This window comes from Schistocerca gregaria, chromosome 1 (assembly GCF_023897955.1).
Source record: "Schistocerca gregaria isolate iqSchGreg1 chromosome 1, iqSchGreg1.2, whole genome shotgun sequence".
NCBI classification, from domain to species: domain Eukaryota; kingdom Metazoa; phylum Arthropoda; class Insecta; order Orthoptera; family Acrididae; genus Schistocerca; species Schistocerca gregaria.
In genome coordinates this window covers 1,196,715,508-1,196,741,003 of record NC_064920.1, presented here as the reverse complement: position 1 = coordinate 1,196,741,003, position 25,496 = coordinate 1,196,715,508, and the positions used below count along the sequence as shown (strand labels likewise).

At 40.4% G+C, this 25,496-nt stretch overlaps 1 protein-coding gene across 3 annotated transcripts in view; it reads left to right on the top strand.

The window, feature by feature from the left end:
- LOC126284647 (maternal embryonic leucine zipper kinase-like) overlaps positions 1 to 25,496 on the top strand; it is a 401,036-nt gene that overhangs the window by 109,115 nt on the left and 266,425 nt on the right. For all 3 annotated transcript variants that reach the window (XM_049983745.1, XM_049983736.1, XM_049983756.1), the window contains 3 exons: positions 4,961 to 5,146; positions 5,970 to 6,102; positions 23,687 to 23,836. In XM_049983745.1, the coding sequence (XP_049839702.1) occupies positions 4,961 to 5,146; positions 5,970 to 6,102; positions 23,687 to 23,836 (469 nt within the window). The remainder of the gene's footprint in view (positions 1 to 4,960; positions 5,147 to 5,969; positions 6,103 to 23,686; positions 23,837 to 25,496) is intronic.

Sequence of the window (25,496 nt, the reverse complement as noted above, 5' to 3'; positions counted from 1 at the left end):
GCCAGAGATGGGAACTTTGTGAGGCCTTTGGGGGGTAATGCCAAATGTCAGACAAGCCTGAGTAAATAAATAAAATATGGGAGCGTAATCTGGCTAGGGTGAAGGCATCTTTGCGGAGGGAATGTAAATAAAATTTAATGGGGTCGTTGTAGGGATGTTGTGAGGTTGACATGGTATTAGAAGGTGGAAAGGGTAATATGAGGTTAAAGTGAAAATAAATAGAAATTTATATAGGGAGAGATAAAGGTGTGAAAAAAGTCGAAAAAGTGTTGGTTTGAGATGAGCTATGTTGATACTGTGCTGAACTTAGGTTGGTGAACAACAATGGGTGCAAAGCTTAGGTAGTTGTGTTGTCTCCAAAACACGTTAAAGGGTGGGGAAATGCAGGAAAAATTTTGAAAAAACTGCGTGTAAATGTATTCAAAGGACTGTTTATGTATTGGCAGATTATCAAAATGAGGCTAACAATTGTTTGACGAAGAAATAATAACGTTTAAACCTCTGGGAAGCTGCTAAAAAATGATCGGTTATGTGGGAAAAATGGGAATGGAAATAAAACGAAAGTTGTTGGAAATAGCTGAGATGGGCGAAAGGAACTGAAGCTGTGAAATAGTATTCACGAGTTTACACGAAATGTTTGTAAACTTGGAACAGTGGATTTTATAGCAGCGGTAATGTTGAAAGCGTTAAAAGTTTTTAGGTTATGGTTTGGAAGTAAATTACGTATTATTGAGTATAATTAGGCAGGATAAAATGTATGGTAGATTACAGAAAAAGGGAAGATGAATACAAAGTGAAACTTCTTGTACAAACAAAAAGAGAAATAAGATGATAGAAAAGATTTCGAAATGCAACAGAGACAATAACAAACGTAATTGTTGGGTTCAAATTAATGATGTAAATAAAATAGAAAGAAACTTCCACATGGGAAAAATATATTAAAAACAAAGATTCCAAGACTTATCAAGGGGGAAAGCACCGGTAGACAGGCACAATAAAATAACACACAAACACACACACAAAATTACAAGCTTTCGCAACCGGCGGTTGCTTCGTCAAAGAGTTTGGGCAGAGATGTCAGTCGAGGCGGAAGTGCAGAGGCAAAGATGATGTTTAATGACAGGTAAGGTATGAGTGGCGGCAACTTGAAATTAGCGGAGATTGAGGCCTGGTGGATAACGAGAAGAAAGGATGTATTGAAGGGCAAGTTCCCATCTCCGGAGTTAGTTCGGATAGGTTGGTGTTGGTGGGAAGTATCCAGATAACCTGGACGGTGTAACACTGTGCCAAGATGTGCTGGCCGTGCACCAAGGCATGTTTAGCCACAGGGTGATCCTCATTACCAACAAACACTGTCTGCCTGTGTCCATTCATGCGAATGGACAGTTTGTTGCTGGTCATTCCCAAATAGAAAGCGTAACAGTGTAGGCAGGTCAGTTGGTAAATCATGTGGGTGCTTACAATGGAATAGGAAACAAATGGCTGTCTGTATTAGTACGGAAAAAGAGAGAGAGGTTTTTAGGACATCGTGTTTACCGTAAGCGCACCCATACTGATTTATACTTCCACACCTCTAGCTGCCGCCATCTTTCACGAACTTTGAGTGTATTTAAAACTTAAGTACACAAGGTTCATGTAGTATCAGATGCTGGTAGCCTACTGAGTGAAATGGTACATTTGGAAGAAATATTTCCTACAAATGGATATACAAAAAGTCAAATTAAGAGAGCTCTGAAAGTGAAAGCACCAGGCCATTCAGAAGAGGAACGAGAACAAAGAGATGTGAGTACTACAGCCTTTATAACATATGTGGGAAATATTTCTTCAAAAATTGAAAGAATAATGAAGAAGAATAAAGTGGATGTGACGTTCGTTTCACCAGCCAAGATAACAGCTCATCTGTGATGTTTAGAGGATAATCTTTTACAAAAGGTGCATACAAACAATATTCCTTGTGCATGTGCTAAAAGGTACATAGGTCAAACAATACACTCTGTAATATAATGTACCATTGAACATTAGGGATAAATTCCCATACTACGGTTCAGCAAATATGCCATGGCTGGACATTTTATTTCCATTGTTCATTCAATGGAATGAGGGAAAGTTAAGAAGCTGGCCACAGCCTCATACTACTGGTACTCAATGGTCATGGAAACTGTGGAAATACAATTAGCAGACAATCTGCTCAACCAGGACGAGGGCTTCCAGCTCGACCAATCATGGAAACCACTCATTTTACATATGCACTTCAAGGGAAATACTTTTCTTGTTCTTCATTGCCTGGCATTCCAGCACATGCCATACATAATAATCAACCAAATACTTTGTAAGCACTAAGGATTTGCTGACTCTGCTTGCTTGATTTGATTCTTGGAGGTGTCAAGTTCTATCTGTGTCTGTCACCCATTACTATCAGTGTCATCTTACACACAATCATGTTCGTTCCACAGTGTGAAGTGCTTTAGAAATCTCATAAGCTCAGTGTAAGGTGAATGAGAAAACAGTTTGTTTGAATATCGTGAAATGAAACTGCTACAGATACATAGAAACAACAAAATTTGGGCATTTAACTGATGTTTGCTCAGACTGGAGAAAAATTAGTGCTACTGTCAGTAAGAATGGATGATATTTAACATAACTCTTAAACCAATACTGTTGCTATGTCATACCTAGTAAGCAAATGATATGTTCCACAACAGACACTATTAAATTTCTAATAGAGTGGAATTCACCTACAGAAAACAGTGTTTTCACCTTGTTTTTGGGTACAATGAGAAAACTTCTTTACAATGCTTCTCTTCATGGCATTAAAAATGACAGCAATTTTAAACAAACTGGTACCATTGTCACTGTAATAGACATCCCAGAGTTCCATCTTGTAACATTCTGTTACACATACTGATAGCTCTGTGCAGTGGGGATGTCACTCAGAGGCTGGAACATATTTGTTGCTTCAGTAAAAGTTAATAGGTCTGCACTACAGAGTGCTAAATTGCTGCACTGTGCAGGCCGTATCAACACTGAAACCATGACACATGTACAGCTCCAAGTTTGTTGTTAGATTTTAACCACATTCCTGTACTCAAATATTATGTAAATGTGATATACTGTAAAAAAGTGAGTTATACAAATTTCACATTAAAATTTGTGTAGTTGTGTGTTGTTGACAATGAATAAAAATGTAGTTATTTTTGGAGATATTTTTCTGTAAGAGACCAAAGTAACAAAATTGCATGGTGCAATATTTATGGTCAAGCAGTATGCTTCTGAATGACAGTAAAGTAACTTCAGAAAACATCTGGAGCGAAGGCATTTAATAACCTAAGTTCAGCAATTCAATTACTGTCAGGCTTACATAACTACAAAATATGAAAATTCATAATGATTTCTTCAGGTGAACTATTTTGCTGGTTTCGGGGTGTTTCATGGACTATGTAGAACATACTAAATAATTAATGGGTGTTTCGGATCTTTTGCTTGGTTGGAACTGAAACATTGTAACATATAACTCATAATTAACAGTTTATCTGATCATTAACAGTCAGTATTTGAATACTAAAAAATTCCTATTAAAATACAGTTAAAATTGGAGATTACCTATAGTCCTGAATCTTACTGGCAGATTAAATCTGTGCCAAACAAGCACCTTTACATTTCGTAGGCAAGTGCTCTGAGGGTAGATAGGTTGTGCTTGGATGGCTCTATTAGTTGAGCACTTCTCCACAAAAGCAAAGGTTTCAGGCTTGAGTCTTGGTCTGGCACACAGCTGAAATATGCCAGGAAGTTTCAGATCAGCCACAAATTGTTACAGAGTGAAAATTCATTCTGGATATATGCAGTTCATTATACTGGTATGTGAGTGACCTTCAGAAATGAAAACAACACTAAGTTTGCCCAAAGGATGTTTAATTATACCTTGTCAATATACATAAACAGTATAGTCAATATACGTAAACGATATATCAGATAGGATCACCAACATTGTGAAATTTTTGCACTGGCGATGCTGTCATCTGCAGAAAAGTATCATCATCAAATGATCCTATGGAAATGCAGGAAGACTTGGAAAAAATTTCCACTTCACGTAATAAATGGCAGATCTCTTTCAATGTGAATAGATGTAAGATAATGATTATAATAAACAGAGAACCCGACAGTATTTCATTACAAGATTTGTGGTCAACATCTTGAGCAGGTCACATAATATAAGTATTTAGTAGAAATCTAAGAGGGTTGTATGACATGGGATGATCACTTAATATTGAGTATTAGGGAAAACTAATAAAGCACTTCGATGTGTTGGAAGAGTTCTGGGAAACTGCAGTGCATCTGTATTGGAAATCATGTGCAGGAAGCTAATATAATTAATATTGGAGTATTGTTTTAGTGTTTGAAGTCCTTATTTAGTATATATGACAATACGTATGGAGACAATGTGTATGGAGCCATTTTGCAGATGACTGCTTGAATTCTATCAGGTCAGTGTAGCCCATACAAAAGTGTAACATAGATGTTCTGGGAATGTAGATAGATAGGGATCGTTAGATGAAAGTTCGTACAAAACCTAAATGGGTAAATTTAAGGAACCTCTATCTGAAGAGGGCTGTGCAACAATTCTGCTACCTGAATCATAAATCTTTTATACTGATTACAAGAATAACGAAAGGGAGATTAGGGCACTTACTGAGACATATAGACAATAATTTTTCCATCACTCTATACACAAATGGAATAGGACAGAAAATGGATAATGTTGGTATGAAGTGCCCTCTGCCAGTTGCTATGCAGTAGCTTGTTGAGTATATATGTAGATGGAGATGTAATGTGAGGTATTGTGTTCTTGTCAGTGAAATGTGCCATTCTTGATACAGCCGTTTTCATGCTCATTCATGGATATGTCTTTAAAGATTTAACCAAGGTGTAAATCTGTAACTACTGTATGTTTGTGTCATTTCAGTTTCATGAAATGGATCGCACGTGTGTTGGCATTATGGCCCATTACCATGGAATAACGTGGGAAGAAATGTGGTCGTCACTGAGTAAGTGGCCTTATGACTACAATACTTCCACTTATCTTCTCCTTCTTGCAAAGAAGAAACGTGGTTCTCCTGTAAGGTTATCTCGTCCAACATACCGTGTTAAGGTAAAGAATATCAACATTTAGTATTTTAACGACTGATTATTTATCCAATTTTAGTTTCCCTTATGTATACAGGATAATGAAATTTGATTAAGTATTTTATAAAATGAATCAATTAATTCGCGTTCTTTGGACAGTATACAGCACATTTTCTGTTGTAACTGTGTGTGTGTGTGTGTGTGTGTGTGTGTGTGTAATGCTTTATTGAAGATGGTCTGAAAGCAAGCACTTTCTGACATATCTTTCAAAATGAAAATAAATTAGCACCTGTGCAGAGATGAATGACGGGTGGTACATTGGTAGAAAATGGCATTAGCTTTCAAACGTAATTTAATTACTTTAATTGTTTTTAAGTTTTTATGTACTTCTGGTATCTTGAAGCACCGAGTTCCAGAAATTAAGAAAACAAACTAGATTGCCAAATAATTTTTATGTGGAAAAAGTACTTCATATATTGCATGTCAAAAAATTGATATATAATTTCCCAATGTCACTGTCACAAATCTGTTAGCATCTGCTGTTTTCTGCATTGCTAACATGGTAAGGAAGGAATTAATTTCATCATGTTGTTGAAGTTAACTAGAAAGCTAATAACAGAGTTAATTTTTGTCTGCAATGTTTATAAATAACTTACAGAGCTACTTTTCCTGAATTTTCACAAAATCCAAGTTAATTAGACTTCTGCTGTAGATTATAACATGAATATATTTTTTAAAGTTACAGTACTTTTGGTATCTCAAGACACACAGATCAGATTTCATTCTCTCTTTCACCGTGTTAAATATGTGGCTTTCTAATTATTATTTTTTTTCTTTCCCCTATGCAGGGTTGTGACGATAGACTCCAAGGAATGGAAGATTCACCTGTCAGAATTCCAAAAACAGCAAATGCGAGGCTGAAAGAGACATATGTGGTTGTTGCAAACGAAGAGAGAACAGCTGAGAAGTTGACAGCAAAATGTAAGACTTCAGGGTATACTTTTTAATTAAGCATAAACATAGCAAAACAGTAAACTGGAAAAATCTGGTCCATGTTAAATAACATAACTAGGATTACTTTTGAATTCATTATGGGAGTGACAGTGATCAATGTGTTACAAATATTTACTATTAAAATCAGTCTCGATCACGATTTATTTATTAAGGTGACCGGTTTCGACCATTACTGTGGTCGAAACCGGCCACCTTAATAAATAAATTGTGATCAAAACTGTTTTTAATAGTAAATATACATAACAAGGAAGTTAAAATTCTTCAGTAGTACTGTCAGCTGGGACAATGTTCTTTCTGTTAGAGAATGTATTATCCAGCAAAGTGAAGTGAAGACCTGGGCAGGTTGGCAGCACTGTCTTGTTTGATTGATTGGGAAGCAGGAACGAGGGGTAAAATAGCATACGAACCAATATTCTTGTAAGTGGAATGATATCACACTGCTGTATGTCAATACTCTGGATAGTGAAACAATTGAACTGCTGTATGTCAATACTCTGGATAGTGAAACAATTGAACATGGGCTCACACTTTTCTTTGATAATACTTCTCAGACACTATAACTTTGTCAGCATTTATTTACAGTATAATATATATGAACTCGTACATTGTCTAACTAAACCCCTGGCCACATATTATTTATTTTATTTACATTTTATGGCCTTCATTGGACCACTGTAGCCAACTTTGTACAAAGAATTTTCCAGTTTTCTGTCAGTCCAGTACTTCTTCATTCTGTTGGATCTTATCGTTCTTTCTTCGTCGGAAATCACCTTTCCTATTGTCTGTGTGTTGATTCTCCTTTGCAGTCTGGTTTGTTTGTCTGAGAGTTTCCTGGTTTTGTCAGTTTTGTTTCTTAGATCTTCCAATGTAATCTGTAGCTCATCCATATCTTCTTTGATTTCTGTAATCCACTTAATGTTGTTCTTACTATTCCACAATTTTTCTATTATTATCCTGATGATCCTGCTCTATGGTGTTCTGATTAGATGTCCGAAAAATGAAATGTGTTTCTTCCTGATTGTACTCGTCACTGGTTCTATTTCCTTGTAGACTGTTTCATTTGTAGCTACTCTGCAGTGTCCATCTTTCTGTTACGATTTGTTGATGCACGTTCTGATGATTCTTCTCTCTATTTTGAGTATTTTTTCTATTTGTGCAGTGTTAGTTGTTTTGAAGACGGTTTCACTTATGTATGTTATTTCTGGTTGAGTGACTGTTATGTAGTGTTTTAATTTTGTTGCTATTAACAGGCTCTTTATGTTGTAGGTGTTCTTGGTGATGTATTTTACTCTAGTCAATTTGTTTATTCTGTTATGTCATGTTGGCTCTCCATTGAGGTTGTGTGTTATATCTCCTAGATATTTAATTGTATCTACAATTTTGATTTCTTGGTTTCCTATGGCAATTTTGTTTGTAAGTGATGGGTCAGTAATCAAGATGATATTTTATTTTTATTTTTTTACTTATTTTTTTCTTCCAAGGATAGTCCAAGACCAATTTTCTGTCTATTTCCTGCAGTGAGATAACTTGTTGTTTGGTTTCCTGAATACTGTTGGACAAGAGAGCAAGGTCATCAGCAAATCCCAGACAATTTAAACTTATTTTGTCTTTGGGTCTTCAAATTTGGATGTTCTTTGGGCTAATCTTGTACCATTCCCTCATGATGTATTCTAAAGCACAGTTGAACAGCAGGGGTGCCAAACAATCTCCTTGTCTTAAACCTGTTTTTATGATGAATGGCTCTAAGAGTTCCCCCTGAACTTGACTTTCGATACAGAGGTGGTTATGGCGAGTTCTATCAATTTGATTAATTTTGTACGGAGCCTGAAATTTCTTAAGGTTTTTAACATTGAATGTCTATGGATACAGTCATGTGATTATGAAGGTTATTACAAGAGGTTTATTTCCTTTCTTGTAATATATTATGGCTAATTTTAAAGTTATGATCTGTTCTGCACAGCTTCTCCAAGGTCTGAAGCCTCCTTGGTATTCATCTAATTCTTCCTATAGTTGCTCTTTGATCCTCTTGTATAGGATTCTGGAGAAAATCTTGTATGTGCAGTCTAAGAGAGAGATACCCATGTAATTATCTGGGTTGCTTTTATCTCCTTTTTTTGTGGAGTTGGTGGATTATGGCTTTGGTCCAATGTTCAGGAAACTTTTATGTTATCCAGTTTTTTGTTAGGGCTATGTGTAAGGATGTTCGTACTGTATCACTGGCATATTTCCACATTTGTGCAAAAACTTGGTCTTCTTCGCATGCCTTACAATTTTTCATTTCTCTGAGTGCTGTTTCCACCTTTGGATTATTGGAGGATTTATGAAATCAGGTGGAGTCTTGGTGGGTGTGCCTGTATTAATTATTAAAAGTTCCTGGTGTTCTTCACAATTCAAAAGTTTACTAAATGCTTTTGCCAGGATTTTGGCATTTTCCTTGTCATTATGTGCCATTTTTCCATCTTCTCTTTTCAGCATTAACGTTGGAGGTGCAAATTCTTGTAATTGTTTTCCAAACATTTTGTAAAAGTCTTTGGAATTGGTTTTATGGTAATTTCCTTCTATTGAATCTATTAGATCTTTCTGTGATTGTCTCTTGGCTTGCCTGATAATTTGTGTGAACTTTTTCCTGATATTTTTGAGCTTGGTTACATTTTCTTCTGTTCTGTGTGTTTGAAATTTTATCCATGCATGATGTCTTTCTTCGTGAATTTTGCCACAATCTGTGTTTCACCAGACATGTCTTTTACACAGGTCCAATGGGGCTAAATTTTCTGCTTGTTGCCCGAGAATTTGAACCAGTTCTTCTAAATTATCTGTCATTCTTATATTTTCTGTGACTTCTTTATCATTTCTAATTAATTGGTGGGGATCAAAGTTCCTCTTTCATTTATTGCATTTTGGTTTCTTTTTTAGTGGTGTGAACTTAATTTTGATTTTGACAATGTAATGATCTGAACCTGTACCTACCCCTCTTAATACTTTAACAGTGTAGATTTCTCTGTGGAAGAATTGATCCATAAATATATGATCCAGCTGCCATTCTCCTTTTCTCCAATCAGGATGTTTCCAAGTTTTAAGTTTGTTTGGCCTTCTTTTGAAGTATGTGGACTTTGAGATAACTTTGTGTTCCCTACAGAGTTCAACAAGTCTTTGACTATTCTTATTTGTTTGTTTATGTGGAGCTCATTTCTCAATGATATCCCAGTATTTCTTTTCTCTTCTGAGTTGGGCATTGAAGTCTCCTAACAGGATCTTTACAATGTTAAGATGTCCTTGGTTTATTGTTTGGTCAAGAAGATCCCAAAACTTTTCCACTTCTTTCCTGCTTTTTGTTAGAGAATTCTTTTCATTAGTATGGGGATGGGCACAATTATGGTATAAATTTTGTTGGATGTTTTTAAACTCAGAGTTCCAATTCTAGGGGAGATGGCTTGAAAATCGATAATTGAATCTATTATTTTCACATTGACTATAAATCTAGTTTCAAATTGGGGACATTCTTTCATAACCCTTATCTCAGGTTTCCAATTGTAAAGTCTGTAGCCTTGTGATTTGAATGATTCTTCTGTAGTATTTCTCATTTCCTGCAGTCCTGCTACTAAAATTTTCTGTTTATCTAATTCATCCATCAAATTCTTTAGTTTTCCTGCTTTGGTCCAGTGCAACCGATCCATCGTTCAGTAATCGTTTGATCTAAAAATTCCTGTACTCGTACTTCCAGATGGCAGTGCAGTGGTGGTGCCCAATGCCGTTGGTAAGTGAAGTTGTTTGAATCAGTCTCTAACTGGGGGAAAAGAAAAGTTCTCAAGCATTTTGAGATATGTGCTTTCTGTAACAGTGTTGATGGTAAAGAGAAATGGGCCACGTACCTTTTCCCGTGAAACTGCACAAATCATATTAATTTTTGGATAGTCTCCCACATGTTGTACAGTTTTGTGGTTGTTCTGCACCCCCTATTCTCTCACATCATAACAGGTCACCTTTTCATTTAATCATTTAAACTGGAGTTTGCCTCATCATGAAATGCTAAGTATGGAAGAAAACTGTCATCGTCCATCTTGCCAAGAACAAAATTACAGAACTTCACATATTGTCACCTTCACGTAGAGCATGCAGTAGCTGAATTTTGTATGGTTTCATGTGTAAATCCCGATGGACATTGGGGGGGCATGTTGAGTTGCCTGCCAATTTAGAGCGGCGAGGTGCACATTTTGTCCAGTGTGTCCACTGTAGTCCGAAGGATGATAAGGTAGCCACCAGTGCTTTCATCTTAGCCTTTGAGGGTGATACATTGCCTGAGGAGGTCAAGGTGATGGTCTACTGGTGTAATGTAAAGCCCTAGATACCTCCCCCGATGCGGTGCTTTAAGTGCTGGAAGTTCGGCCATATGTCTTCCCACTGTACTTCCAGTGTCACATGCTGGGATTGCGGATTCGCATCACATCCCAATGCACCATGTGCCCCACCTCCCATCTGTGTCAACTGCGGAAAGCACCATTCGCCCTGCTCGCCTGACTGCAGGATTCTCCAGAAAGAAGGGAAAAATCATGGAGTACAAGACCCTGGACAGACTGACCTACACTGGGGCTAACAGAAAATTTGAACGCCTGCGTATGACATTGTCTTATGCTGCCACTACAAAAGTTCTAGCACCATCAGCTCCACCAACCCAGGTCACCTCTCGGAGCTGGAAGACTACAATGCCCCCTTGATGGCGGGGGGGTCCATTTCCCTCCCTGTTGCTCCTGCACCACCTACTTTGGGAGCAACCCCCCCCCCCCCCCAAAACTATCTGGGGCATCTGTCCCCACTTCTAAGCCAGAGAAGTGTAAGTCTTATATGGCTTCTCTTGCTAGGGAGGGGTCCCTTGGGTCACTCCCTTGCCAGGGTTCATCTAGTGGGAAAGACGACACTTGCCAGTGGCTGGAGATCCCAAAAGCAGCTGGTCGTAGGGCTTGACGCTCATCCTCAGTCCCGGAGACTGAGCTAGTGATGTCCTCCCAGCCAGGGAAACCCAAGGAGCAGCGAGAGAAATCCAAAAAGAAAATCCCTAAGACCAAGGAAATTGTGGTGGCACCCACACTACGGCTACCTACAAGCTCTGTGGCTGAGGATGGGGTGGAGATTTTGGCGTCCGCTTAGGACCTAGATCTCGCCAGACCCTCAGACACAATGGATATAGACTGCTCAGGCAATAAATCGGTGGCAGCAGGTGACTCTGAGGCGTAAACTGCATCATTGAATGTTCCATGCCTTCCCAGTCTCACGAAGTCATCCTCCAGTGGAATGTCGGAGGTTTCTTCCACCGCCTGGCTGAGCTACGGCAACTGTTAAGCTTTACAACTGCTACCTGCATTGCCCTCTACGGCTTTAAGGGATATTACAGGAGCCGTAGTGACTATAATCGAGTGTCAGGTGGAGTTTGCGTTTATGTCATAAACTCAATCTGTAGTGAACATGTGCCCCTTCAAATCCCTCTTGAAGCTGTGACTGTCAGAATAGGGATGGCACAGGAAATAACTGTTTGCAATGTATATCTTCCTCCAGGTGGTACAGTACCCCTGAATGTATTAGCTGCGCTGACTGATCAACTCCCTAAACCTTTCCTACTTCCGGGAGATTTTAATGCCCATAATCCCTTGTGGGGTGGTACCATGCTTACTAGCTGAGGCAGAGATGTCGAAACTTTACTGTCGCAATTCCACCTCTGCCTCTTAAATGTTGCGACTGTCACACATTTCAGTGTAGCTCATGGTAGTTACTCGGCCATTGATTTATCACTTTGCCGCTCAGGACTTCTCCCATCTAACCACTGGAGAGCACATGACGACCTGTATGGTAGTGACCACTTCCCCATCTTCCTGTCACTGCCCCAGCATCAGGCGCACGGACGCCTGCCCAGATGGGCTTTGAACAAGGCAGACTGGGGAACTTTCACTGCTGAATCTCCCCACTTGGTAACATCGATGTGATGGTTGAGCAGGTGACTAACACAATTGTTTGTGCAGCAGAAAACACAATCCCTCGCTCTTTAGGGTACCCGAGGCATAAGGCAGTCCCTTGGTGGTCGCCGGAAGTCGCTGAAGCAATTAAGGAGCATCGGCGAACTCTACGGTGGCATAAGCGGCACCCTTCCCTGGAGCATAGCCTTTAAACAGCTGTGTACCTCACTACCTTATCAAACAATGAAAGCAGGAGTGTTGGGAGAGATATGTCTCCACCGTTGGGTGCCACACGTCACCTTCCCAAGTCTGGGCAAGGATCGAACGTCTTTTAGGGTAGCAGGCCCCGACAGCTGTCCCTGGTGTTACCATAAATGGCAAATTATGTACCGACGCAAACACGATTGCCGAGCACTTTGCCCGAGCCTCTGCATTGGAGAACTTCCTCTCATTCACCACATGCTGCAGTGAATCTTCTAATGCCCCATTTACAGAGTGTGAGCTCCTCAGTGCCTTTGCATGATGCCCTGACACAGCTCCTGGGCGTGATCACATGACTAAACATCTCTCATCTGACTACAAGTGACATCTTCTCTTCATCTTCAACCGCATCTGGTGCGATGGTGTCTTTCCATCGTAGTGACGGGAGAGCACCATCATTCTGGTACTCAAACCTGGTAAAAACCCACTTAATGTGGATAACTATTTGCCCATCAGCCTCACCAACATTCTTTGTAAGCTGCTGGAACGTATGGTATATCGGCAGTTGGGTTGGGTTCTGGAGTCACGTGGCTTGTTGGCTTCATGGCAGGGTGGCTTCCGCCAGGGCCGCTCTACCACTGATAACCTTGGATCCATTGAGTCTGCCATCCAAACAGCCTTTTCCAGATGGCAACGTCTGATTGCCGTCTTTTTTGACTTACGTAAAGCATACAACATGATTTGGTGACATGATATCCTTGCCACATTGTATGAGTGGGGGCCGAGGACCACTCCTGATTTTTATCTGAAACGTCCTGTCACACCATACTTTCCGTGTCGAAGTTGGTGACTCCCATAGTTCCGTCTACATCCAGGAGAATGGAGTCCCAGAATTCGCACTGTATCTTAATGACGATCCACTCACTGCAACGGAGACATATCAATTCCTGGGACTGGTTTTCAATGCTCGATTGACTTGGCTCCCTCATCTTTGTTAGCTTAAGCAGAATTGCTGGCAGCACCTTAATGCCCTCAGTTGCCTGAGCAACACCAATTGGGTTGCAGATCGCTGTATGCTGCAGCAGCTCTACAGAGCCCTTGTCCTTTTCTGAATTGACTATGGGAGTGTGGTTTATGGTTCGTCAGTGCCTTCAGCATTGTACTTACTCGACCCTGTGCACCACTGTGGGGATTGATTAGTGACAGGAGCTTTTAGGATGAGTCCGGTGACCAGCGTGCTGGTGGAGGCTTGTGTCCCTCCACTGCAGATCAGACATGCGCAACTGCTCGCCATTTACGCAGCACACATTCGTAGTTCCAAATTACTGTCTCCTTTTCCCACCCTCGGCAGTCCATCTCCTGCATTGGCAGCCCAGTTCAGGGCAAACAATTGCAGTTCACTTGCGGTCCCTTCTCTCCGAACTGGAGCCCTTCCCTTTACCACCTCTACTTGTGGTCCGTTGACGTACACCTCCATGGTGTACGCCTCGACCACAGCTTCGTCTGGACCTGCTGCATGGCCCTAAGGACTCCGTTAACCCCGCCGCTCTCCACTGTCACTTCCTCTCTATTCTTGATGTGTTCCAGGGCTTTCAAGCAGTTTACACCGACGGCTCAATGGCTGATGGTCACATAGGCTTTGCATATGCTCATGGAGGATGCATATGCTCATGGAGGATGCATATGCTCATGGAGGACGCATATGCTCATGGAGGACGTATTGAGCAGCACTCCTTGCCAGTTGGCTGCAGTGCTGGTGACCATCTCTCGTGCTCTTGAGTACACCTGCTCATGCCCTGGCGAGTCATTTCTCCTGTGTACTGACTCTTGGAGCAGCGTTTAAGCTATCGACCAGTGCTATCCTTGCCACCCTCTGGTAATGTCCATTCAGGAGTCCATCTACGCCCTGGAACAGTCCCGCCGTTCCGTGATGTTGTGTGGACCCCAGGACACGTCTGAATCCCTGGCAACGAACTTGCCAACAGGCTGGCCAAACAGGTGACGTGGAAACCACTTCTGGAGATAGGCATATCCGAAGCTGACCTGCGTTCTGTCTTACACCGCAGGGTTTTCCGGCTTTGGGAAACGGAATGGCATAACAGCATGCAGAACAAACTGCATGTCCTTAAGGAGACTATGAATGTGTGGAAGTCTTCCATGCAGGCCTTTCTCAGGGAATCAGTTGTCTTCTGCTAGCTCCGCTTTGGCCATACGTGGCTAACGCATGTTACCTATTCTGCCGTGAGGACCCACCTCAGTGTCGCTGTGGCTCGCAAATGACAGTCGTCCACCTCTTGCTGGACTGCCCACTTTCAGCCGCTCTGCGGCAGACTTTTAACTTTCCCAGCACCCTGCCTTTGGTGTTGGGCGACAATGCCTCCACAGCAGCTTTAGTTTTATGTTTTATCCGTGAGAGTGGGTTTTATACTTCTATGTAGGTTTTAGCGCATGTCCCTCTGTGTCCTCCACCCTATGCTTTTAGGGTGGAGGTTTTAATGTGTTGCAGAGTGGCTGGCTTTCCCTTTTTATTCTTGTGGTTGGCCACCCACTGTAATCTGCTTTCATGTTTTACTCTCTACTGTTTCTAGCATCTCTCTGTTGTTTTCTTGTCCTCTTTTGTTCCTTTTAGTGTTCATTGTCTTCCCTTTGTTCTTGTGGCTTTTCATTTCTTTCCGTTTTGTGTTATATGTTTTGTCCATTTTATTTGCACACTTGTGGCATTGTTTTATTAGGAACAAGGGACAGAGACCTTGTAGTTTGGTCCCTTCTCCCGCCTTTAAACCAACCATGGAGCATCAGGACTCCCAGCAATGGCCATCCTGCCAGGTGGCCCTTGCTGAGGCTGGGTAGTGCCAAAGGGGAGGGCCCCTGATTGGAGTGGGTGGCATCAAGGTGGATGATACGCCATGAAGCGTACTAAGCCATCATTGCTGTTGGTCAAACACCAGCAGTCTCCAAGCGGCCCAGCACTCAATTTAGTGCACAGACACATGACCCCAAAACATTTTCCTGCTTGGCCACGCCATGGGAGGCAGCGGATCTTATTCACCCCAGTACCTTGTATGTTCACGAGCTGATGGGGCATTTTTCATGACGATGAAGCCTCATTTTTTGTTGAGCATTTAGAGGACAAAATTGGGGAGGTGGAGGGATTGTCCAAAATGCGATCTGAGTGAGTCTTGATCAAAACCGCATCCTCTGCCCAGCCACGGGCATTACTCATTTGTGACAAGCTGGGGGATATTTCTGTTACCAGCACACCCCATAAGAGCTTAAATATGGTCCAGGGTATCAAATTTCACAGGGACCTTCTTTTGCAGTCTGACAATAAGCTGCGCGCTAATTTAGAGCGACGAGGTGTACATTTTGTCCAGCGCATCCACCGAGATCCGAGAGATAATCAGGTTACCACTGGTGCTTTCATCTTGGCCCTCAAGGGTGACACATTACCTGAGAAGATCAAGGTGATGGTCCACCACTGTGATGTAAAGCCATATATCCCTCCCCCAGTGCGGTGCTTCAAATGCTGGAAGTTCGGCCATATGTGTTACCGCCGTACTTCCGGCATCACATGTCGAGATTGTGGACTCCCATCACATCCAAATACTCCATGTGGTCCATGTGCCCCACCTCCTATCTGTGTCAACTGTGGAGAGCACCATTCGCCTTGCTCGCCAGGCTGCAGGATTCTCCAGAAAGAAATGAAAATCACGGAGTACAAGACCCTGGACCGACTGACCTACCCTGAAGCTAAGAGGACATTTGAACGCCTACATCCTATACGTATGACATCGTCTCATGCCGCCGCTACAACAGTTCTGGCCCCATCAGTTCCACCAACCCCAGTCACCTTTCAGAACTGGAAGACTACACCTGCCCCCTTGATAGTGGGGGAGGGGGGGGGCGGCGGCACATCCCTCCCTGTTGCTCCTGCACCACCTACTTTGGGAGCAACACTCCCCCCCCCCCCCCCCCCCCCAACCATTGGGGATGTCCGTCCCCACTTCTAAGCCAGGGAAGCATGCAAATTCTTCGGCTCCTCTCACTAGGAAGGGGTCCTTTGGGTCACTCCCTTCCCACATTCATACAAGTGACAAAGCTGACACCCACCAGTGGCTGAAGCAACCACAGTTAGCTGGTCGTAGGGCTTCAGGGTCCTCCTGAGTCCCTGAGACCGAATCGGTGAAGCCTTAGGAGCAGTGAGAGAAACCAAACAAGAAAAGGATCCCCAAGAACCAAGGCACTGTGGTTGCACCCGCACCATCACTACCTACAAGCTCTGTGTCTGAGAGTGAAGTGGAGATTCTGACGTCCCCTGAGGACCCAGCTCTCGCCCTCGGACACAGTGGATATGGACTGCTCTGGAAATAAGTTGATTGCATCAGGTGACCCTGAGTAATGGTTTTTGTAAGGAACATTTGAAAACAGTCCAGTATTTCTGCTTTAGTTCTGCTACCCTTGATTTCAATTCTTGTTACATCCAAGAGTGCTGGACATCATCTTTGCCACCACTAACAGCATTTAAATATCACCAGAATTTCTTTGGGTTTGTGAAAAATCTTTTGATAATATTCTGTTACAGTAATCATTGAAGGCTTTGTGTATGACAATAAAACACTTTTCATTCAATATCACAATTTTTATAGCCCTATGCCTTGTTTTGCATATACTGTGCTGTAGTCTGTTATTTTAGAAGGTTATTTTTGTACCCTTCAGGGTCCTTCCTATCATGAACTGTTCTAGTAGGTGTATCATCAACTATTATTTCAAAGATGAACAAGAATTCTTCTATAAGTTCCTTTCCAGAGCTAAATCTTAGATTTTCTCATTGAGATATGATATTACTGCCTCTTTATGTAGTTTGCTGGACATGGAAATCATTCTACTTGTTTTAGGTGCACTTTGTACTTGGATGAACATGGATTGATCTTAAAACTGCCTCCGGGTCACTGATATCTATTTCAGTGTGATGTCCTCAGCGGCCAGGTCTCCTTATTGCCTTTAGATTCAATATATTTCCGCCATGAGTGGGGTACTGAACTACCTGTAGGCATTTAGTAATGTTCCACAGGATATATTATAATTCCCACCACTTAAAAAGCCATCATTTTCCCATTTGACTGTTGGATGATTAAAGTCTCCTCCAATGACTACAGTATAACTGAGGTTTTCCGTATTTGGTTACATCTGGAGGCGAGTCTGGTTGTTGTCAGAAGTATACAATTTTAACTATTTGCTTAACCCTGATACTGTGTCTTGTCCAAACGATCTGACATGCAGCTACAGTTTCTACCTCAGTGGATTTCAGTTTCTTGTCTACTGTAACAAATACACCACTCAGTTTACTATTAACCTATCCTTCTGATGTACACTTAAGTTTTCCCCCAAAATCTCACTGCTATCAATTTCATACCGAAGCATTGTGTGTGCTCCACTGTTTTTAGGAGTGCTTCAAACTCTGGCACTCTGTTGCTTCGGTAGTTAATCATTAGGATTTTAACACTCTTGCCTGTAGGGGAAACTTATAATTCTTTTAATTCTGGGTCTTCTGCAGCTATTATTAACCAGATTGGATGGAAAGTCGCCTAATCTAAACAAACTTTGTGTGCACCCCACACAGTGTCAGCTACATGGTTTGCAAGCTCTCTCATGTAGTGCATCTCTGAACCATTAAGGGTCCCTAGAATTCTCAACCTTATAGTGTAAGTTCAAGAAGTCACAGAACCTTTGAAGTATCTGGTTCAAGTCTTGCAGTTGACTCAGGACCAAGGAACAGAGATCAGTTCTGGATCAATACTGCAAATCGTGAGTTTTGTTGAAAGTCCATGTGCAGAACTGGCCATCACAACCTTCTCTGCCAGTCACTGGAATGATCCAAGTATGACCTTGGAGTCCAGGTGACAGGCATAATTTATTCCAACATGTGCCATAATTTGCAGTTGGTTGCACCCTGTTCCCTCTGTGGCTGCCAGAATAGCCACCAGGGAAATACACTGAGTGCACCTGGTTTTCCTTCCAATCCCTAGCTGTCATTTCCGTAAGGAATACTATTGTTCACTATATGTTCAAATTGCCGACGGTTAATAAACCCTTACCCTTGTGTGTTTGCCTCCTTTTCTTGACTTGTGACAGAGAAGGTTTTCCAACAGGTGAAGTGAGTCTCACGGACTTAGTTTTGGTTTCAATGGAAGACAGCACTTCAAATTGTTGGTTAGAGGGTAGGTGTAACAACCTGTGTCCACTCTGGTCCCTGTCTTCCTACTCTCATGCCGAGGGGCCAAGTAATAATAGATCCTGTAATTCCTGTAGAGGATACAGTGTCCACGAGAGAGGATAGCATTTAAAGTACACTTGATATAAGTCTTGTTGTTTGTGCTGTTACAAAAGTGAGTGATCACTTGTACTTTCAAGATGCTGTTGGTACTACTTCTCCACCGAGACATTTGTATTCCTTACTACTACTACTACTACTACTACTACTACTACTACTACTACAACTGCACACCTCCCTTCAGGGAATATGACAGTTGTAAAAAGTCTGGTATTTATTTTACAATGGATTTTATGCTTTTTCCAGATTATTTTTGTTTCTGTGATATATTATTTTGTCACATCATTCTGCAATTCTTTTGGTGTCTTATCAATAATCACTGGCATTCTACAGATAACTCATACTAATGTCAACCAAAGCAAACTTATCTAATGAAAATCGTCTCGTAAATCTGCAAAATTAAAAATTGCATCTAATTCCCTCCGTAACACACAATACCAAAAATAGAATAAGGCTTCTTTATTAAGACTCCAGGTCATATTCTGACCATGTGTTGCTGAAAGTTAACAAGTGATAATCAAATTTTTTCCTTGAGCCACCATATTATCCACATTTGTACCATTAAAATATGTTCTGCTCCTTATTCTCAAGATGTGAATAATGGAATAGGAATCGTAGCTCTAAAATTGGTAACATAATGAACAACTTGTGATAATAGAGGGTGTCCGTAAATAAAGTTACAGTTTCAAAATGCTGTAGAAAGAGAGCCACTCTTCGGAATGACGTCGAATTCCAACAGCATATTATAGACATGGGGGAAAGCCATAGAGAAAAAAAAACACCTTGATGAAAAATTTACCAATAAGTGTCAGATTATGCACATCAACAGACGCATGGTGCACGGCTGTTAATCAGTTAACATATGATATACGCAATTTTCCTGTCTCCGTGAAGGATCACGTGCAGCTAATAAAGCTCTTTTATAAAAACTGTGACTGTGGACTAGTAACCCTGCAGAAGTTCCAGCCACTCCTTGGCATGAGAACAGGTATTAGTGCGATTTCTGCTAAGGGCCTGGAGAAAATGATTACAAAATTTGAAAACACAGGTACTTTTGAAATTCAATGTGCCAGAAAGAGGAAAGCAGTTGCTCTGAAGCCCGTCAAAGATGTGGCCACAGCATTGCAGGAGGGGTCAAATGGTGGTGTACAAACGTGCAGTGCATGGGGACTTGCCTGAGCATTGGACATGCGTATGAGTACGGTGCATAAAATCCTACGAAACATCCTGCATTGCTATGCAAACAAAATCATCCACTTTGAGAAATTGTTTTCTGCTGCCTAGCAAGCAAGACAAATGTTCGCTCTGAAATTTCATGTTTGTGTGAACATGGACAATAACTAGCATGGCACATTCAGTGCATAAACGAAGCCCATTTCCATCTCCAAGGACAGCTCAAAATGCAGAATATGGGCAGTTGAAAATCCATATACATATCAACTGGTAGTACTATGTTCTGCAAAGGTGGTTGTGTGGTGTTGATTTATTATAGGCATATATTTTTTGTAGGAGATGAGTTCTGCTGAGTCTGTTACCTATCCTGTCACTGGTACGTACCGTGAGAGTCTTCTGCACACCAACATAATTCCAGCCGTTTAACAGTGAGGATGCATTCATAGGATAATTTTTATGCAAGACAGCACTCCTTCTCACACTGCACAGTCAGTGAAGCGACTGCTGCAATGGCATTTTAAAAATGCTAGAATTATCAGCTGTTATTTCCCTACAGTATGGATGACCAGATCACGTGATCTAAAATCTGCGTGACTTCTGGCTGTGGGGTATCTGAAGGATGTCGTGTTCAGTGCTCCAATTACAAGCATAGCTGAATTGAGGGCACAATTTGTGCAACACATTCTTTACATTAGCCCTGAGACTTTCCAGTCTGTTGTGGAACATGCTGTTTCTTGATTTCAACTTGGGGCTGAAAATGGAGGACAGCATATTGAACATGTGTTGCACCAGTCTGCCAATTAGAAACCGATTTCATTTTGCTTTTAAAGCAGTTTTTGGTCCCAAGACAATTAAAAACTTATTTTTCCCATTCAATATTGTACGACTTTGCAGTGATGGATGGGTTTATTAGTAATATCACAACTGTTGACTGCTGAAAATGTGCAGTCACAAACATTGAATGGCACAGATGGTGTAATGTACAGCTCAAACTGTAGCAATCGTACTGCGATTCATCTCTCTTCTGTAGTCGATCCCTTTTACATTAAAATGCTTACCGCTACATCTATTGGTCAATTTTTCATTAAAGTTTTTTTTATTCCACAATTTTCTGTGCTTGCATCAATAATAGGCTGTTCCCATTTGATGTCATTCTGAGCAGTGGTTCTGTTTCTACAGCATTTTGAAACTGGAACTTCAATTACTGACATTTCTGTAAGAGTGTGATGACATGATATGGCTCACGCGTGGTGACTTAGACATCCTACCACATGTGTATGCATATTCTATAACTATTCTGATGAATGAGAGGACAACTGGTATTTGCAAGCTATTAGTCTGCTGTGCCAAGGTAATCTGCAGATTATTGTGTTTCTAGGCTGTTTGCTTTGTGACTAGAGCAGAGTACATGTGAAAACCAAAGGATGTTTCTTCAAAACAAATTTATTTTTTAATTGGCTTTTAGTTTTTCAGTCAGGAGAAAACCTTCTGTGTGGTAATTTTACATGATAATGTAAATGCTCTCATTAACTATTGGTTTTACTTTTATGATGTCATAGAAGATGGCCACATTTTATATTGAATACCTGGAAATTTGCTGCTCCTTGGTAAAAGCCAGCTGCTTAGGAGTATCAGTTTGGGTTCCAAGTAAATGTAAGAATATACATGGCAATACTGATTCTAGAAGATATCTTAGAAAATAGGTTGAAGGAAAGCAAACTCACAGATTTAAAGAAAACTTTTGACAATGCTGACAGAAATACACTCTTTGAAATTATGAAGGTATTATGTATAAAATACACAGAGCGAAACTTTATCTACACCTTCTACAGAACCGTACTGCAGCTATAAGGGTTACAAGACATGAAAGGTTAGTGATAGTTCAGAAAAGAGTGACAGGCTTGGGGCTTATTCACTATGGTGCATTGAGCAAGTTGTGAGGAAAACCAATGAGAAATTTGGAAATGAAGTTAAGAGTTTGGGAGATGAAATTAAAACTTTGAATTTTTGCCGATGTCATCGTAATTCTGTCAGATGTGGCAAAAGATGTGGAAGAGCTGTTGAATGGTTGGATAAGGTCTTGAAAAGAGGTTATAAGATCAACATCAACAAAAGTAAAACAATGTTAAGGTGATTTAGATCAGGTGATGCTTAGGTAATTCCTGTTGGTAAAGAGAGACTAAAAGTAATCGATGGGTTTCATATTTGGGCTTAAAAATAATTGACGATGTACAAAGCAGAGAGGATATTCGGACTGGCAATAGTGAGGATATTTCTGAAAAAGGGAAAATTGTTAACTTCAAATATAAATCTGTTAATAAGTTTTTTTAAAAGATGATTGCTTCGATTGTAGCCTTTTATGGGAGTTACATGTGGTCAGTAAACACTTCAGAAAAGAAGAGCAGTAGAAGCATTTGATGTGTTGTGCTACAGGAAATTGCTGAAGATTAGGTAGGGAGATTGAATAACTAATGAAGTGGTGTTGAATTAAAGTGTAGATAAAAGAGAATTATGGTACAACTTGACTAAAAAAAAGGATTGGTGAATAAGACACATCTCGAGCCATAAAAGAATCATCAATTTGGTAATGGAGGGAAATGTAGGTGGTGAAAATTGTACAGGGGGACCAAAGTTGGATCACAGTAAGCAGGTTCAAATGGGTGTTGGTTGCAATAGTTACACAGAGACGAAGTAGCTTGCATTGGATAGTCTAGTGTGGAAAGCTGTATCAAACCAGTCTTTGGACAGAAGACCACCATAACAAGAAATTTGCTGCATTCTTTAAACACTGCTAAATGGACTGTGGTGCAAAGACACTACTGAGAAATTCACAATTCAGTTCTCTCTCTCTCTCTCTCTCTCTCTCTCTCTCTCTCTCTCTGTCTGTCTGTGTGTGTGTGTGTGTGTGTGTGTGTGTGTGTGTGTGTGTGTGTGTGTGTGTGTGTGTGTGTGTGTGTTGGTAATTTACTGTAGTTTGTTTTGGTGTGATTTGTTTGACGCACATGGGTTTTTTAAGGAATTATTGTTGAGAATTTATTTTTAGTTGTTGTACACATTAAGACTCATAAGTGAAGAATTTTGATATAAACAACAGCCTGCAAGTAATGCAATCTTTATTCTGTCTTTAAATAATGAACTAGTACATAAAGTACATATTGCTTAATATATACTGTCTTTTATGGTGAAATGCTGTTTTAATGTATGGGACATATGATTGTAATGTGCTACAAAATGAATGACACTGATAGGTGCTTGAAACTTTGTACTACAATAAAATTCCTCCCAGCAGAAAATGGAACGCTCATTTCATCCCTTTGTAGGTGCATTTGTTTTGTGGCATATCACAGTGAACATGAGTACCACTCAACATGCAATAATGTGGCACAGCTATGGAGCTGGAAAAGGACAATTTGTCACAATCCTGAACCATTCCCTGTCAACATACTGTTTCCCAATGATGTGTAGTGCATTTATGACACAAGTATGGTTCCTAGTTCCCAGATATTGATGTTATGCTGCAGTGGAAAACTGCCATGCATTTAGGAAAATCTATTTTCCACAGTATTAAAAAATCATTCCAAATTGTTCATTTCAGAACATACCAGTACTGAGGTCTTGAAATGGTTTTGTTGTCAGCTCAAAACCAAGTAGTTATATTAGGTGTACCCCTGATATTACTCTGTCATTTTCCAGACTTTTGTACTTTTTATTTGTCATAATTGCTACATTGTATATTAATTAGTATAATGTTACCTTCTGCAAGATTTATAAAGAATCGAAAGCTAAATATTGCTTTTTAGTTTAATGTTAATTTTCTGTAACTTAGTGTGTTGTATGGGCTATAAATAATTATATGCAGGTGCTTAAATTGTGACTGAATTTGTCAGGCCATCGTATTTTATAGCTCTTCGAAAGAAAGCTGCCAATCCTGATCGAGCTGTGTGTGATGGAAAAGAAAATAGCAGTGGTTTCTCGGAGCCTGTTGCTCCAACACCACAACGGAGAGCCCACAAGAGGTACTGGAGCCCAGGACTGCAAGAACCTCCTTCTCCTGGTAAGGTCTAACTTGTCAGTATTTCTTTTGCAGAATTTCATGCGTTACACTGCATTGTTGATAAAAACTTTTTCCTTAATTGAACTTGATGAAACCTGCCTACCTAAATTTGTGAGTGATCTCTGGCAGTTGTGCACTGCTCATACCCCAGATTCTGTTTCAGGTATTCAGATTACAGCCTGGGGCCTTCAAATGAAGGAAAAGCTCAGTTAATATATTAAGTCTAAATTTCTTGATTTCGGTTTTCCTTGTTTCTGTAATGCATTGATGTTTATTTATCAAATGGTTCCTCCACTCAGTGTATGGATACTTTCCTCATCGTTGCTGAAAATTGGCTAATGTACTGTGTTTGATCCTGTTGCTAGTATTGGAATGTTGGAAATTTAAAAAGAATAGTTTTTTCCAAACAAAAACTATGATTAATCCACCTACAAGTTCTCAGAAGAAAGTTATTTATTTTTGTGTGAAACAGATGTTAAGGAATGGAGTAGTCAATCAGATTGACCATATTTTAGTGATTACATGCCACTCCATGTCAGTTACGGATGTACGGAGCTGTAGAGGACCAAACCTGTAACTCAGACAAGACCACTTTGCGATAAAATCAGTCTTGAGAGAGAGCCTGTCACTAACAAATGGCAACAGAATAGTAACGATGATGAAATGGAATACAGACAAACTGAAAATCACTGATGAAGTAAAAAGAAAAAAAATGCCAAGTAACAATAAGCAGAAAGTTGAGCAATGAAGAGACCCCAGTAGGAGTAGATGGAAGGTGGAACAGGATTGAAAAATCCATTAAAGATGCTGCAGAGGAAATAATAGTCATAAGAAGGAAAAGAAGAACCCAGGAATGGTTTTATGAAGATTCCAGGTCAACAGTAGAGGAAAAGAACAGGGTAAGAACAAAGTGCAACAGAGAGAAACCAGACATAAAGTGGAACAATATAGATAATTAAGAAGAGCTAACAGACCACAAGAGAAAGAAAAGAGAGTGGACTAAGAAGAAATTTCAAGAACTAGAAGAGTTAAAGGAACAGAGTGAAACGAGAATGTTCTATCATGTTGTAGGCAAAATGAAGAATAGCTTCCAGCCAAAAACAGTGGCCTGTTCCAGTAAAGATGAGAAAATGATAAGGGTGGAAGAATAGATAGTGGCAAGATGGGCTGAGTCTTTCAAGGATGTACTAAGCACCAGCTTACAAGATGAAGAGACAGCCGCACAGGAGGAAAGAGTGGAGCTGGAAGTGGACAGTGATACCAATGAGGCAAAAAATCTAACTCTACAAGAGGTCTCCCAGGCTGTGCACAGGTTAGAAAACAATCAAGCCCCAGGGGAAGAGAGCATGATCGTTGAATTAATAAAAGCTGGTGGTGAGGCTGTAATAAAGGAACTACACACGTTAATATCAGATATATGGGAAACAGAACAGCATGTGAAAACTATAGAGGTATAACACTCCTAAGCACAGCTTATAAGATCTTCACAAGTATATTAAACAAAAAGATACAAAAGTGTGCAGAAGCCATACTATTGGAATATCAGTGTGGCTTTCGACCAGACAGAGGAACAACTGATCGAATATTTGTGAGAAGACAAATGATGGAAAAGTTCTGTGAATATGATATAGGTCTGCAATTCCTATTCGTTGACTTCAAA